We start from the raw sequence: 17,947 nt of genomic DNA, 5'->3' as shown, positions 1-17,947 counted from the left end.
AAAAATGTTTCTATCTCTTTAGCCATTCATAAATTAATAACATAATTATAAATATTTTTAACAATATTATTAAAATACGTTTTTAAATCATTTTTATTAAAATATTAAGCAGAATTTAAAAAAGCAAATTTGATTTTTGAAATAAAATGCACATAAAAACAAGATTTAAAGAGAAGATGTAAAAATTATTTTTATTCTTTTTAGAAATATGCCATAAAATATATAATCTACACACACATTAAAGAAAAAAAAATTTATTATACATGGTTTTTTGCTGTACAATATGCTAAAAACAAATCTTAAAAAAAATAAATTTTTATGAATTTCTCTTATTAATAGAATAGTTTAAATAAAAGTTAGTAAATTAGTAAACAATATTAAATTAGATTATATTTGTAGCTTTCTAAAACTATCTTGTTAATATTCTCTCTCTCTCTCTCTCTCTCTCTCTCTCTCTCTCTCTCTCTCTCTTTTTCTCTTTCTCTCTTTCATACTTTTTCTTTAATGCGCTATGAAAGTTATGGTTTATTGAGATATCTTTTTCTATGAGAAAATGTCTTTTAATTTCATCTATGACCACTGTAATCTTCTATAAGAGCATTATAATTTCCAAAAATTTTACACTTGGAAACCATAAGAGAAATACATATTTTAACATTTAAAAGAGGAAAAACAAAGATGCTGCGTACAGAAAGTGCAATGTGTGAACGTAAGTCTAGTAACATTACCAAAGTTTGACCTTACCTGGTAACTTTTACCCTTGGCCTTCAATGCGAAGGTCTGATCAATATAAAATTCTGGCAAAACGAGTCGCCAATTCTCAAGTCAATTTCACAGTAATGTTAAGTAAGTTTATAATATTGAGTTTAATATTGTATCCTTAAATGCAATACGCAAAAAATTAGGTATTCCTATTTAAGGAAAATCGACGAATTCTTAAATTTCAATGACGACATAATAAAAAATTAATTTCTCTTTAACGATTGTCACAGATTGTCACACATAATATTACCTGTTCAATTAAACATCTTCCAACCTTGCCATTTCCTTTTTACTTTCAAAAGTCCATGAGATACGAAACCGAGGCAACATCCGTAATATCGTTTCATGAAGAAAAAAGAAATCGTCTGTGGGCCGTCAATATCTGCATAAAGTGCATATATATACGTCACAAGTTCACCTATACATACTCGCGTTCTCGTGTTCTTGCGACGGGCACGTATGTTTTTTTGCGAATACGTAGAGGCCAGGTATCATTCAAGTAACAATAATGACTTTGATTTCGTTTGTGACGGATAACGAATGGCGGAGAGGGAGTGACGGTCATTGTTATAAGACGTTCGGATTGCCATCTGGATCATACATTTCCAGCCCGACCATCCTCGGACCACCGTGTCGCCGTAGGTTCAGCGACGTCGGTCTAGCAACCCCGTCGTCGAATCTCGTCGCTATCTACAGCCGGAAGGCACTTTTGTTGAGCTTCCTGTCTGCCCGTTTTTCTTAATTCCGTGAAGAATGGCATCAGCGAAGGCAACTTTTATCATAAGCCTGTTGGTCGTAGTGATGAACGGCGTGATATATGCACGAGATATACGTAAGTAAAAAATATTACACAACAAAAAATGTTTTGTATTAATATTACTGTATTAATTACAAACGTAATTAACATAACAATATTATTTTATTACCCATATGAATTAAAGCTCTGCATGCTAGCACGAAACATTTCTTTCGGTATAGAACAGAATTTGTCTTGTTGTTAAAACAAAAAAAATTGTTAAGTCTTTTGAATTAGATTAATTTACTGTAAAAACAAAGTAATATATTTTTAGCAAATATTTTTGCTTTTAGAACAGAATTACTAATAATTATGTAAACATTGAGAGAAATATTGAGGAAAAGACAATGTTAAAAAATTCCGTTTTCCCGCCTTTCGCCGAAACGACAAACTTATTTGAAACGTTGTAAATTAGTGTATACTTAACAAAAATAAACCTTGGAATATCTAGAAGTGTGAGGAAAATTTTTAGTGTTAAAATAAAAATGTAATTTATTAAAGATAATTTTACGGAAGAGTTTCTATGTCCTAAGCGCTTTGTATTTCTATATACTGTTGTTTTAAAAATCTTAAAAGATAATATTTCTAATAGGGTATCTTAATACTATCAACAAAACTAACAAGATAATGCAATTTGCAATATACTATGTGTTTTACAAAAACAGGGATCTTACAATAAACAAAAAAATACATTTTACCAAAAGTTTTTAATATAAAAGTAAAGAATTTGAGAGATTTATTCAGGAGTAATGTTAATTTATTGGCGTTGAGGTTATGATAATTGAATTTTTGTTATTTTGAACCTTTTGAAAGGGATTTAGCAAAAAATTACTGAATAAAAAACCTATTTTAAACAGAAACTGAAATCCATTGTAGATATAAATGTAAAATGTCTTTTGTCAATGTGTTTTGAAATTTTTGTGGGATACATGGTAAAAATTTTCTCTATATTTTGGATATTCCAAGATTAATTTATTAGTAATTAATACTCGGAATTAATTAATCTTTTTGCTGTGCACATTGCATAATAAATTAGATTTTGCTACAGCAGCATAAAATTTACTATAATAATAAATAATTTTTCTCCGTGTTTAGCAAACCAGGTGTATACTAAATATTATACTACAAAAATGTTATATAATAATACAATATAAAAAATTATATTTATAATAATTAACAATATATACAATCAATTATAAACGTTTTGTTTTCAATATTAAATTATTATTGATAATTTGTAAACTAAAATATAAATGCATTAAATTACTAAATATTAAAACTTTAAAATAATTAGAATGACATATGATAAATCAAATAAACTAATCAGAAGAAATTGAACCTGATTAGATTGCAAATTTGTGTGTGTGTGTGTGTGTGTGTGTGTGTGTGTGTGTGTGTGTGTACTAAGATTTACTATTTTAATCTTATTTAATTTGTCATCTTAAACACATACAGATGAATATGTTAATGTGACTTTAATAAATTCATAGTTAAATTATAACGATACACTCTAATAATGATTTAATAATAAGATCAAAATGTTTGTGATTGGTTGTATTGTTTATTAGTATAAATAAATAAAAATATTTAGTACCTGGGTTGGGTTACATACTCCTCATATCAATATTGTTTAAAAAAAACCTTTGTTTATTAATTATTGTCAATTTTTAACATCGCGACTATTCAAATATTAAATATTAACAAATTAAAATTCTTAAGTTCTTAACAAATAAATCCTTAACGAATTAAAGTGTCAATAGAATGAAAACTGTTTAAAATTAATTTTATATGACTTGCAATATTTATCATTTGTTAAACCTATGTTGATATGCTAGTGCAGTGTTATTATTCTATTATGCAAGCAAGCTATCAAATAATTAAATGTTACAAGTCATTGGTGTAATATTTGTTGTCAGCACTTCAATTAAGATCTCTGAATATACTTGTTATTCAAATTGTACTCATGTACACGATTTAAGCTGTCATCACTACATACCATTAAAATTAATCTATTGCGGTTAATAATTTTTTTCAGAATTTATTTTAAAACAATTCTAACACAAGATAGAGAAAAGTCTAACATGAAATATTTAAAAAATTAAAATACACACACACACACACACACATATCCATATTTTAATTAAGTTTATAATTAAAATATATGTTTTATTAAAATGTTAAATTTATAAACATGTATTTTTAATTTTAACATAAATTATAGATTAAAGCAATTTAATGATTTCAAACAATTTATACTTATTTTATTTAACAAAAGATGTTCAATTTATTTAATTTGCTCTTTACGTAAAAAAGTATATTCTTCAATGTAAATGTATGTAAATTTTTGCTTATTTTGGCATTATTTCTTTTTTTATAAAATTAATGTGTTGCAATATAAAGAAAAAAGAAATTTCTATTTCTTCTTTAATTATAATATAATTTTGACAAAAAATAGCTTTTTGCATAAAATATACTCAGTCCATATTTTCATTTCACTTTTACATGCAGATTTATACCGATTTTAAAAATAAATAAAATTATAAGAGCGCCACTCTTTATAAGTTACGCTTATTCTCACTTTTAAGTAATTATATTAAAAGTAACCAAACATAATAATAGTAACCAAGCGTTAAACGATTATCAAATAATTACTAAATATTTATTATTATATTAACTAAATATTTAGTTAAAATTATTTTATCAAAGCTTAATAACTATTAATCTAAACTTTATTACTATTAATTATTACTAAGCTGTTTTTTCGTTGTGTTATGCACTTCTTGCACTATGACCACAAAATAGTCAATCAAGCAACGCTCTACAAGTTAAATTTATAAATTTTATTTTATTCTGTTTCTTGATAACAATGAAAAATATGAAGTAGTTACGTACGTGAAGGACATTTTTGTCAAAAGATAATTACTGCATAAAACAAAATGCACTTTCGAACTTTTATATTAAAAAAAAATTGTTTTATTATTGTTCTACTATTTCTATAACTTGACCAGCAATAATAATAGTAAAGAAATAAAATAAAACAAGCAGTAAATTTTTATTTTACAAATTATTGCATTTATTTTTATTTTTTATCATTTTTTAAATTAATTTATGTTTTATTTTAATTTTATTATTTATCTTTTATTTATATTTTAGTTATTTCATTTTATTGTTTTATTTTATTTATTTTAATTTATTTTATTTATTAAAAAACAAGACCAATATAACATAATTAGAATTAACTATATAATGCACTTTATGTTGGATAAATATCAACCTAGGCACATTTAATACAGAAAAGAAGACTGTTATGTATTAGATGTGTGATTATGGAATTTACGATACTCATACTTTATCTTGAATTCTAGACATGATTATTGAAATTACTTCTTTACATGTAATTTGGATATACCTTTACGTAAGATGCGTATTAACTATATATCATTTGTTGTAATACTTTTATAATATTTCTACAATGTTTAAAATTGCAAAAACCAAAGAATTTTTTACATACATTTTTGATACTTTGTGTGATCTTGTATTTAAAAGATATTAATATTTTGGGGATATTAACGTGCAAAATCCGTTAAAGAACAAATAATCAATTTTTTATTTTTAAAAAAGAAAAATTAATTTTAAAAGTATTTGTCAATAAGGTTCTATACCCTTCTACAAGTTCTATAATCACAATATTTTTCCTCCTTTAAATTGTTAATTATATTTGTTATGTAAATCTAAAAAATTTCTGTTTATAACATGATTGGTAGAACTTTGTGGATAACAAACTTGTACTGATTAGAATTATTATATGTTCACTGATTGAAATTATATAAGTAAAACAAAATAGTAGTTTATAATCCCTTTTTCTCCTCTGGTACATCTACCGGAAATGATATAAATATTCAGAATAAGATTTATTCTATAAAATTACATTTTGTAGGGATCTATATTTAAAATTATAAAAGTGCGTTTAAAATATGATTACATTTATTATCACGTTTAAAAAATTTTATCGGTATTTTTACCGATTTAAAAATGAGATCAAATAAGAGCCTGTGAATTTGTGTTTAATAATAATACATATGATGATGATACACATAAATTTTTAATTCACATTTTATTTTATTTATATAAATATTTAATTTTATTATATGTTTTTTTGAATGTCGGAAAATATGTCGGAAAAATGTCAGAGAAATTGCATGAAAAGTAAAAATTGACTTAGAAAGACAGATATACATATATGTTTCTTTAATTAATTTAGTTGAAAATTAACTAAACTTACGTTATGTTGATTTAAATATGTTTATCAAGCCAATATTCATAGTAAATTCTGATATTTAAGATTATCTTAAATAGTATTTTAAGATACTATCAACCAAAGTCGTATTAACGTTTTAAAACATAACTTAAGTCCTACATAACTAAATACCTTAACTTGGTCTAAGGTAAAATAAAAAAATAATTATTATACTAACCTTAGATATTGAAAGAGGTAAATATTAAGTTTATATTCTTGATCGAAAGTCATAGAGCATATAAATGTATTATTAAAAGAACGTTACGCAGTATATAAATGTATCGTGTTTTATTTATAAATAGAAATCTAAACGTGATACAGATGATCAGCATAACAGGTCATTTAAAATAAATACAACTGATTATTATATCTTCTTTGTTTTTATATTTGTATCAATTATCCGATACGTTTCAATATGTTTGCAGCCGAATTTCTGCACATTTGCGACACCCGTGAGCCGCATTACGAGAAATGTGTCGAGGAAAGCATAGAGTATTTGAACCCGTATCTTAAGACAGGCGTACCAGAATACAGCATCCCGTCATTGGAACCTCTCAAATTAAAAAAATTGACGTTTGCTCCAACGAGCAGTATACAAGTACAGGCATCTGACGTCGAAACGTATGGTGCTAGCAATTTTGATGTTAAGAAGATAAAGTAAGTATAAAAGAAAGTAATACTATCCATTGCAGAATAGCTTGCACAAATCAGTTTTAAAAGATGTAAACATCGCAATATATCTGTGAAATAATAATACAATACTACAAAAAATAGTTAAAATAAAGAAAAGAGTAATAGAAAAATTTTTTAATTCTCTAAATATAAAAAGATGATATAAAAAAATTATTTTGGGTTATGTAAAGAATCAAATAATATTTAACATTTTTGTATATAAGTAATTAAAATAAGGTATACTTACATTTTAATATAAATAAGAATAAATTTTTAGATTTTTATCGTTTATTTATTATTTTCTACTTTTTAGAAGTACAAAATCTATTTCTAAAAAAGTAAGATCAAAATAAATATGTAATAGATGTAATTCATTTTTGTTACATTTGTGTAACTAGCTAGATTATCAGTAACAAGTAAATTAACAATAAACAGTAAAGTAACAATAACATTTTTATGCGGTATAATTTTTTTAAATTTTTGTCATCAGATATGTTAGTAATTATAAGTTTTAGTTTAATTGAATTTTTGTTAAATAAAACTTAATAAGAAAGTTTTTACTTTTTTGACTGAATGGTCTACTTTTCTATAAAAACAACATAATACAAATGACGTAATAAGATTCAAGTTGCTGTGAAATCTTACAAAACGCTTCCGATGTATAATTTTATTTCTATTTTTAAACGAGCGTGTTGAGAGAGAAAATGCAATGATTTCCGCGATTATGCGAGTAAAGTAATTTTGCAAAAATATTATTCGTATAGTCATTTCCAGAGATCATTTTGCATGAAATTTTAAGCCACGGATTACTTAATATCAAATTTATACGTAATATTAAATTGATACGACTGTGCTGTATCACCGTTTGATGATCATATAATTTAGTTAGATTATATAACATTATGCAGAGATGATTATGTCCACATGATATTCTTGCTGTCGTTGACTTGTGACATATATGATATACAGTCTGACAATTCGAAAACAACATACAATGATCATATAAGATAAAAAAATATTTATATTCTAAATACAAAATATTTTTGAAAAAAATATTTCTAACAAAAAATGTAAGAAAAAGAATAACGTAATCACTAATTTTTTATAGTATGCATTTTTTAAAAGAGATTAACGTTATCGATATTTTTTTAAATATATGGAACTGTATAATTTTTTAAATATAATTTAGAAAAAAATGTTAAAATTATATGCTAATATTATACATATATAAAGACATACAAAAATATTAAAAAGCTAACTACAAAATATATTTTATATTTATTTAAAATATATTTTAAAATATAAAATTTTTTTATAAATACATTTATTTTTTATATTAATTTACTTTAAATTAATTTACTTTTACGCACAGATGACAGTAAAATAAATCCATTAATTCAAAGGAAACGCATAATTACGCATAATTTAAAGAAAAGTATGCAATTTGTAAAGTGTAATTGAGGAACGGACGATGTAGTTTGTATTCCGTACACAGACGACCATGACATAAACACTCGAAGTGCATCCACAGAGTGTCGACAATAATCGTGCCTATTTCTTAAAGAAAGGAAAAAAGATAAATAATCTATAAACACCAGAAAATCAAACGGAAACGGTATAATCGCCGACATTTCTTGCTACTATATAGCATGCAAAATTTGAGAAAAACAGTTTTTAAACAATATACATTGAGTGCTGAGAAAGAAATAAAAAGAGAGAAACTTACAATAGCGTAGTAATACAATAAACAATAAAAAAGATTTGACGCTATGCATAGAAATTGTCAGTTATCATTAATGACTTCTCACGTATGAGAACTGTGAAAGAGGTTTAGTAATCCAATGATTGTATGTATATCGTGTATATTCATCAAGATATCCATGTATGGAATGCATTCTGCTTTTATGACGCTTTGCCACATTGTGCTATAGCTTGACACTAATGCTAAAAACTTATAAGGAAAATAATTCTCTAGGAATTAAGCGTAATTTATTGCATGCAGTTCTGTAATAATTAGAAAACAAGCGCATTCTAATTAAAATCTTACATTACATATACAGGATGATTCTTAATGACTGTCCTAACTTTTTACCATGGAAGATAAATTACCAACTGCAACCTTAACATGTATCTACAGGGTGATTCAGAACAACCGAGGTGTCTTTGCAATGACATATTCCTGAGTCGATTCTCAGACAATTTTTACTTTAAAAAAATTTTACTTAAAGCTTACTTTTTGAATTATTAAATAAAATAGTTACCAAATCACGGCAGGCATAGAAAAGGTAGGCAGGGGCGGCGCGACTCACCATCCAACACGGGTGATTACAAATTCGATGTCGTCATACTGCTTGACGGATGAATAATTTTACCGAGAATAAACAACATTTTACATGTAACACTTCACATGTCACAAACCCATAAATACTGATAAGTTTTTTCTTTCTTGTCACACAACACGCATCGAGTTTACTTACGCACTTGATCGAGTGACTTATAAATCTGTCGATTCATTTTACATATTAATCACTACCTAATAAATCATTCCGCGGTTTATTTAAAAAAATTTAGATTAAAAAATAATGAACAATGAATGGCGGACACTTCGGACATATATTATAAAAACAAAATTAATCTGTCCTTTTCAGAGCAACCAAATATTTTATCTACGAGGAATATTTTTTTGAATTTGCAATAAATTATTATTAAAAAATCGACACTTTTAATGTACAGGCAGACGCTTAACATTTTAACATTATCTACTTAACTTAGACCACCTATATTATTTTGGATTTAAGCGAGATTTATCTTTTTTTAATAAATAAAGACTGAGTTAGTGCAATCGGACGTTAGCAATACATATATATGATACTTCGAAGCAGAATAATTAATTTACCGACTACAGTTATCGACAGATTTACACTTAATGCTGTTCAAGAAGTCTATTTTATCGACATTATATTCAACCATTTAGTTTCGAATTGAATTTACAGAATTAAAAATCCTTTTACACGTTTAAAGTACATACACAAATAAACGTGAGGACGATTAAATCAAGACCAAACATGCAAAAATATTTTTTAAGTTTATTTGTTTATAAAAATATTTGCTTCAAAATACAAGTTATGTAACTTATACGTACATACATGAATGGTACACAACACTTCGGAATAGGTTGAGGAATAAGAATATTATTCATCAAATTACAATTACAAGCCGTAAAAAAAAAGTTATTTATTGGATCAAACCAAGAAATCTGTAGTGAAAGCATTTAAACGAACAAAATTTGATCCAGTAAATAACTTTTTTTTTATGGCTTGTAATTGTAATTTGACGAATATAATTTTATTCCTCAATCTATTCCAAACTACGGTGTATTTATTTGTAAGCTGCATAACTTGTATATTGAAGCAAATATTTTTATAAATAAATAAACTTTAAAAATTTTTTTAAATATTAGTCTTGATCTAATTGTCCTCGGATTATTTGTGTGAGTACTTTAAACGCGTAAAAGAATTTTCAATTCTGTAAATTCAATTCAAAACTAAATGATTGAACAAAATGTCGGTAAAACAGATGATTTTAGAATCCCCTTAATTCGTTTTGCTGACATTGAGTCTCCGCGTTGAGTTACGTGCTTTGTGTAAACGCGTTTTTCTCGAGTAATTTTTGGTCGCTAAATAATTAACCGGTAGTAATTAATAACAACAAACAAATTTGTTTCTGTGTGAGTGTGTGTAAGTTTGTAAAAGTATTAATACGTGATACATTTTGTAAAAGACAACAATTTTTTTATTAATTACAATAATTGCGTAATCTGCAATTAACGTAATCAAAATTTTTTCTTGATAAAAATAAGTCACAAAAAGATTTACTCTGACATTACTGATTAATGTGTAATGAATCGATAGATTTATAAATTACTCGATCAAGTGCATGAGTAAATTCGATGTTGTACAAAAAGAAAGAAAAAAAACTTTAACCTATCGATATTTATGGGTTTGTTACATGTGAAGTGTTATATGTAAAATGTTGTTTATTCTCGGTAAAAATTATTTATCAGTCAAGCAGTGTGAAGACATCGAATTTGTAATCACCCATGTTAGATGGTGATCGAACTGCCCCTACTTATCTTCTCTACGCCTCCCGTGATTCGATAACTATCTTATTTAATGATTCAAAATGTAAGCTTTGGATAAAATTTTCGTAAAGTAAAAATTATCTGAGAATTAACTCAGGAATATGTCATTGCAAGAACACCTGAGTCGTTCTGAATCACCCAATTTATATACATATACACACACATATACATATATATATATAAAAAAATCAAAGAATCATCCGGTATATATTAAATAAAATTTAATGCATATCACGTCGCAATACAATCGTAACAAAAGTCGTAACAAATAATAAAATCTATGTACAACGTTCTCTTTTCATTGGTCTTAAATTGGAAATTAATTGAGATACAGAAAATGATAACCCGGTTGCATCGCTTTAAAAGACTTATATATTGCAAGTTAATAATTTTATTTTTATAAATGGGAGAAAAATCACGGGGGGGGGTTTCATTTGCCTACAATCCAAATTGCCTACAGCTTCGTTTGCACACAAATTTTGCAGACGTGCCCAATTACCTACATGCTCGATTGCCTACACTTTGATTGCCTACAGCTTTGTTTGCACACACAAAAATAATTAAGGTACAAAAGTACGATTGCATACATGATATTATTTTGCTCATACACATAGCACACGTGGCATTATTTCACACATGGACATTGCACACATGATATTAATACGTTCATACATATTGCACATATTACATTATTGCGCACATGCACACATTGCACACATAAGCTAAAAAAACAATATTAACACATTGCACACATGATATTAATACATTTATACACATTGCAGACATGACATTATTGCGCATATGCACATTGCACATATGATATCATTGCGCTCATACACTCTGTAAGCAAGAGCAAGTGAATCCCAGATGCGCACAATGTAAAACGGACATCACCAATTGAATTCTATACATTTATTTTAACATTAACTAAAACAGTAATCTGATTAAAACGACGTCTACGCTTGTACTGTACTACATGGATTGCAACTTTCCAGGATATCTCTGTCGACGAAGTGGGTGCGGGATGGGGGGCAAAGTCCATCCTTGCAACCCCCTCATGTCTGTGTGTGTGTGTGTGTGTGTGTGTGTGTGTGTGTGTGTGTGTGGCCACACAAAGAAGTGTCCACGCTTCATACTGTTCTACATAGGTTTGCGACTTTCCATGCAAAACGAAGTCTCTACTTACTTCTCTTCTTATCTTTAATTTACTTTTATTTTTATTTTTAATATAGTTTATCTCGAAAACTAAAGCAGTTAGCCCTATAAGATCTATATAATTTTTTGGTTAACATAAAAAATATTATCAGAAATCATCGTCAAATCAAGGCGCCCAAGTTATTGGAATTGTGCCTCCAAAGTATATGAGCACAATGATATCATGTGTGCATATGCGCAATAATGTCATGTGTGCAATGTGTATGAATATATTAATATCATGTGCAATGTGTTAATATTGTTTCATTAGCTTATTGGTGCAATAATGTCATGTGTGCAATGTGCATAAGCGCAATAATATCATGTGTGCAATCTATATGAGTGTATTAATGTCATGTGTGTAATGTGTATGAACGTAATAATATCATGTGTGCAATCATACTCTTATACCTTAATTATTTTCGTGTGTGCAAACGAAGCTGTAGGCAATCGAGATATAGGCAATCGGGCACGTAGACAATCGGACACCTTTGCAAAATTTTTGTGCAAACAAAGCTGTGGGTAACTTGAAATGTAGGCAACTGAAACCTATTCAAAATTACATATGTAACTGCAACTTGGAAAGATATTAGAAAGAGATTAATTTTTCTCTTTGTTTTCTTTTGTGTTAATATTTCTTACTATTGCTGTTTCTTTGTTTAAGACTCGATTTCAACACTATGCTCTTTCTGGTGGATGTAGCATTGCCACATCTTCAAGTTGAAGGGAAATATAACATCGACGGAAAGATACTGTTACTTCCAATTCGCGGATCCGGCGCAATGCACGGCAACTTCTCGAATTGCTTAGGTATTTACCATTATGTAAATTATGACTCTGATTAATAAACCGCATCAATTCTGAACATTTAATCGCAATCATGTTTGTGTTATTAGCTTGCAAAAATGAAAATTTTTTTGCGACAATAACAGAGTAAAGAGGAAAAAAGCATGGGCCTAACTATTTCCTGTAGTTGTTTATAATGAAATACAAATTCGGTTTGCAAATTGCTCCATTACGTTACAATTTTGAGAAATTTGTAGTTAAAATTGCAAAAGAAAGTTATTTTCACGTATTTTTTTTACATATTAAATTTACGATTATGTGAAGTGCTGAAGAAAATTTATTGCAATTAAAATTAAATATATAAAATGTGCTTTTTTTGTCAGTGGTATATAATATAAATTATTAAACTTTTTCCGAATCGACTAACTGGTAATTCATCTCACTGACTCGTTACTTGGTAGACGAAATTTACCAGGTTTCTGCGTAATATAATATAATTTTTGCGTAATGCAATATACATTATGCGTATTCTTAATTTACATTTGCTTTATATTGTCAATTTTACTAACGTTGGACATAACATGTTTTATTCTTGGTTGGTTCGAAATTATCAAACTGTAATGTCGTAATTAAACATCTCATTTGCACCTGAAGAGGAAAAATCAATGGTCGAAACGTTGTGTATCTAATAAACGAATTGCCAGTTAGTCGATTCGGAAAAAGTTTATTAAAATTAAATATGTTTTTAGAACTTTCAAGCCTTGAAAGAAATTTTTTGTGATAGGCATAATTAATAAGAGAGAGAGAGAGAGAGAGAGAGATATTTATGGTAAAATAAAATATAGTCTATTCTTCAAAGCTACACACAGAAAAATATTTATTCTACTACCAAAAAAAGCCAATACTCAATTGACTTTTTTTGTTATAATAAGCGGCGGTTATTTTCAGTAAAAAATATTTTCTAGATAATATAATCCTAAGATATACTTATAATAAATTTTAGAAAAACTTATTATTATATACTTAAGGAAAGAATTTAAACTTTTTCTCAAAGAATATTATAAAATTGAATTGAAGAAAAGTTAAAGTAATAAGTAAATTAAAGTTTTATTTTAATTTAATATTCTTAATTAAAATATAAAAATACTAGCTAGGATTTAGAATATATTTTGAATAAATTTGTTACTTATAACAAATTTACGATAAATTTGCAGATATAAACTTATATCAAATATGTAAAGTAAGTTATACTTATTTAATTTAAGTATATATAGATAATCGTTATTTAAGAAAAGAAAATTAAACAATAAGAAACTGTTTTTCTTAGCACAAGAATAGATTTTTCTGTGTGTATAAATTAAATTATAGACAATTTATTTTAAATAATTTTTAAGTATATTTTTTTAAACTTAATTAAGTCAATAAATATAAATCCGTTGTTAAAATTGACAGCTTCAAAATGGATTCAATATTGCGAATGTCAAAAATGTAGAAATGTTCAATTTTTTTGCAAAAATTGTATTCTACACAAAAATGTATGTATAGAAAGTTTTTCATGATACTGAGTACGAATTTAATTTTAAAATTGATAATTTTAAAATGATAAAATTAGCAAAACTAATAAAAATTTAATTATGTTTTAATTTTAACAAAAACTCAGATGTAAAGATTTTTTACATACATAATCTATGTTTATACTTATTAACAACAGTCGACAATAAAATTTGTTTTGAGGACTAAAGATTTTAACAACTTTTTTGCAATAACCTGGAATTTCGTAATATGGTGCGATTGAGATTCTGACAAGTGACCTATACCTAATAATGAGGCTACCACTATTCCACTTTCAAACCGTCAATTTCAAGGCCGTAACAGTGTTGTTTCAACAAATTATGTTATTTACATTTGTGTAAACTTTTTTAAATAAAAGTATTATAATTATATAAGAATTAGTACTTTTTGTTTATATTATAAAAATACATTTTTAGAGAATTTTGTTGGCATTAATTTTTTATAAAATAAATTGTACTAAATTACAAAAATTATAAAAGTAAACCAAAAGATATTACAATTTTCTTCTTTGAATTTCTTTTAATATAAGAATGTTATTCTTATATTTCAAGAATTTTTTAACTTTTCCGGAAAAGTTAGTCGTTAAAATAAATTAACTTTTTGATTATATTACAAAATTATAACTTTATGCGAGATATTGTATAAAGGTGTCTTTTTTCAATACATATTACTATTAGAAACTGTATAACAATATAAACAAAAGACAAATATTTACTCTACCATATGGTTACATCGGGTAATGATGCGTAATACATAATTTAACAGACAAAGCAGATCATTGAATGTGTTTAATAATTCTTTGTTTTGATCAGTTCTTATTTGTAAATCCAGCAAAAAATAACGACCAAAACCAGTTATTGTAATTATTGGACGTTCGCTGGTCTGCTGAACCTGTTCCTCGTTATTTCAACTCACGTCACTTGTGCATATGGAGATGCTTTTTTATACTATTTCGAGATAGTCTATTATGTATTGTAAGATAAAATTTCTCCAGCACGTCACATATAGTATAATATGACAAAATATATAAAAATAGATCTTTTTGCAATTTTAATTGCAAATTTCTCTAAATATATTGTTATGGAGCAATTTTGAAATCAGATTCGTATTTAGTCTTCTAAAAAAATTATAAAAAATGATTAATCTTGTTCTGTTTTTTTGTTGGTCAAACTGCGCAATAATAATATATAATACACTTTTTACTTGACTTATTCATCTCGTAAAATCTTGGTCAACTTTCCAGGCGCGTGCAAAATACAGATGACGAAATATCTCGACGAGAATGGCGAAATGAAGATACGTATCGTGGACTTCAAGATGAAAATCTCAGTAGGCAATGGTACATTGAACCTAGACAATCTGTTTGGCGGCGAACGAGCTCTTGGGGACGTCGTTAATGCGGCCATTAACAGCAACTTTAAACTATTTTTAAAAGAGCTCTTGCCAATCGTGGAAAAAGCACTGTCCGACTCGTTTCACAATATTGCTGATAGTATTATTCAACAGTTCACTCTTGCCCAACTCTTCCCCGGCGTATAGATTTATCGGTGATCCAGATGATAGGGCGGGCTGGAAAACATAATTTGAAGACCTATTGCGAAATAAGAGCAGTAGAACAAATTAGGGAAATTTATTGTTACTGTGACTTTTCGCAACAGCGAATCTTCTTTTGAGAGATTGTACAATGTCACACTAATTGTAATATTTACGTCGTTTAATTGATTACATTTGTTGAAATTTAACAAATATAATAATTTTGTTTTTAAATTCAACAAGGATGAGGAAAATTAAACCAAGTCATGAAACAATTTTGGAATTGTATAAAAATTTAATTCTGAACGGAAAACGTTAATGATTTGTAAATATCCATAACCGAGTTAGAACTAAAAAAGAATAACATATTTTTATTAATTTTACGGAAAAATATAATTGTAAGAATATAAAAACATTTTGTAAAAAATTTGGAATGTTTTCTAAATTTTTAGGTAAATTGTTCGAACGTGATTTCTGGAATTATTATTATTAAAAAATGGATAAGTACTAAATAGTTACTAAACAGTATTGAACACCTAAAATTAAATGTAAAAAATTATTAATTGATAAATATTAAGTATTTCTCTACAAATCTACAAAATTGTTGACACACTATGTAGCAAGATGTTTCAATTCTAATTAATTTATTATTGACACAACGCGATTAAAAACTTGGAATAAGTATCGGTGTGAAATTCGATTATCGGTGCACAATACACTGTGCAAAGTAAATCTGTTTGTCAATAAAGAAACAATAATTTATAAAATCTTTATTTACATGCAATTTTATAACCTTATAACATTAACAAACGCACCGATACAAGTGAGTTTAATGCGTTACGAATTATTAAATAAAAAGAAACGTAAAGGTTAAAGATAAGAGCACTAATTAAAATATGAAATAAGAAGTGATTTATTTATACGTTTAATTATAATAAATACGATACGTTTCTATTTTATTTAGTTATTATTAGGCGCAATTGAATTAATGTGTAGAGAATTATGTATAGAATTACATACATAATAGATATAATAATTTTATAAAATGAAACACTAAGATAACATTGGAATAGATAAATAAAAAGAGAAAATAACAAGTTATCTCAAAAAATGGACATGATATAATAAATGATATAAATAATATAAAAGACAAATATATAATATAAATTAAAATTAAAATTAAATTAATAACGTTTTCTTTGACAAGTCAATTTGATAAAAATAAGAACTAAAATTAAAAATGAAATCTTATAACCATTTTTTTTTATTTAAAAGAGCAAACAATTATTTATTTGTTTTAACATTTTTTAATTATTTTTTTCCTATTAAGTTATTATGTTTTATACGTTAATTTAATTGCAGCTGATGATAATTAAGTAAAGTCAAAAAGTATTGTATTCACCATTATTAAAAATATAAATAAATAACGTTTTACTTTACATCTTAATAATCATTGCCGCTTACAGTTTATATCTTAATAATGACCTCTTATTATATATCGTATTACTTTTTTCTTTAGTCGAATTTGAATTCAACACTATTCGTTAAATAAAATTTTTAACTATTTGTTAAACAATATTATTGTCTTTTTTATATATAATTTACCAAATTTTTCTTAAAATTTGCTTGCAAAATAATTTACTGATTTTTAGAACTTATTAAATATTTTTTTAATTAAGTCTATACAATCTTGTCTCAAATAATATTATAAAAATATTATATATACACGTACATATAGAATGTAATTATATAGATAATTATAATAATATTATAGATTTTTTATTATTTGTCACTAGTATTAATTAGTTTATTTTGCGAAATTTACATTATATTTTTTATTAATAATAGAATTTATTTTTATATTATTGAATAATAAAAAATTTAATAAATGCATTTGTAATTATTTTTCTGTATTAAAATATAAAACAATATTTTAGTTTTATATATTTTAGTAGCATAAATCAATTCTTCAAATTTACATCAGACAATAAAAGTTATATTAAAATAGTTACCAATAAATGAGCTAAAAGGTTATTTTATATATAAAGTTTGTAAATTTATTACATGACAAGAATTAACAATAATTTCAAACGGATTAAAAATTGTTATAATAAATTAAAAACACTGCATATTATAACATTTCGAAACGTTTTGACTACTCCTGAGTCCTCAGTCATAATATAAAATACCAGTA

General features: G+C 26.0%; 1 protein-coding gene across 1 annotated transcript; it reads left to right on the top strand.

Moving 5' to 3' along the window:
• Positions 1–1,351: 1,351 nt before the first annotated feature.
• On the top strand, positions 1,352–16,520 carry LOC105837614 (protein takeout). The gene is made up of 4 exons (XM_012682536.3): positions 1,352–1,594; positions 6,281–6,512; positions 12,527–12,672; positions 15,464–16,520. Exons 1-4 carry the CDS (start codon positions 1,516–1,518, stop codon positions 15,757–15,759), a joined length of 753 nt encoding a protein of 250 aa, XP_012537990.2. The 5' UTR covers positions 1,352–1,515; the 3' UTR covers positions 15,760–16,520.
• The last annotated feature ends 1,427 nt before the right edge of the window (positions 16,521–17,947 follow it).

This window comes from Monomorium pharaonis, chromosome 6, assembly GCF_013373865.1.
Source record: "Monomorium pharaonis isolate MP-MQ-018 chromosome 6, ASM1337386v2, whole genome shotgun sequence".
NCBI lineage: Eukaryota > Metazoa > Arthropoda > Insecta > Hymenoptera > Formicidae > Monomorium > Monomorium pharaonis.
Note: the sequence above shows the minus strand (reverse complement) of the source record. Positions and strands in the feature narration are given on the sequence as shown.

Excerpts from the sequence above, each read along its gene's own strand:
- LOC105837614 (XM_012682536.3), top strand. The coding sequence starts at position 1,516 with ATGGCATCAGCGAAGGCAACTTTTATCATAAGCCTGTTGGTCGTAGTG. Across the intron at positions 6,513-12,526 it reads TTTGATGTTAAGAAGATAAA|ACTCGATTTCAACACTATGC; the intron begins GTAAGTATAAAA and ends TCTTTGTTTAAG. Across the intron at positions 12,673-15,463 it reads CAACTTCTCGAATTGCTTAG|GCGCGTGCAAAATACAGATG; the intron begins GTATTTACCATT and ends TCAACTTTCCAG.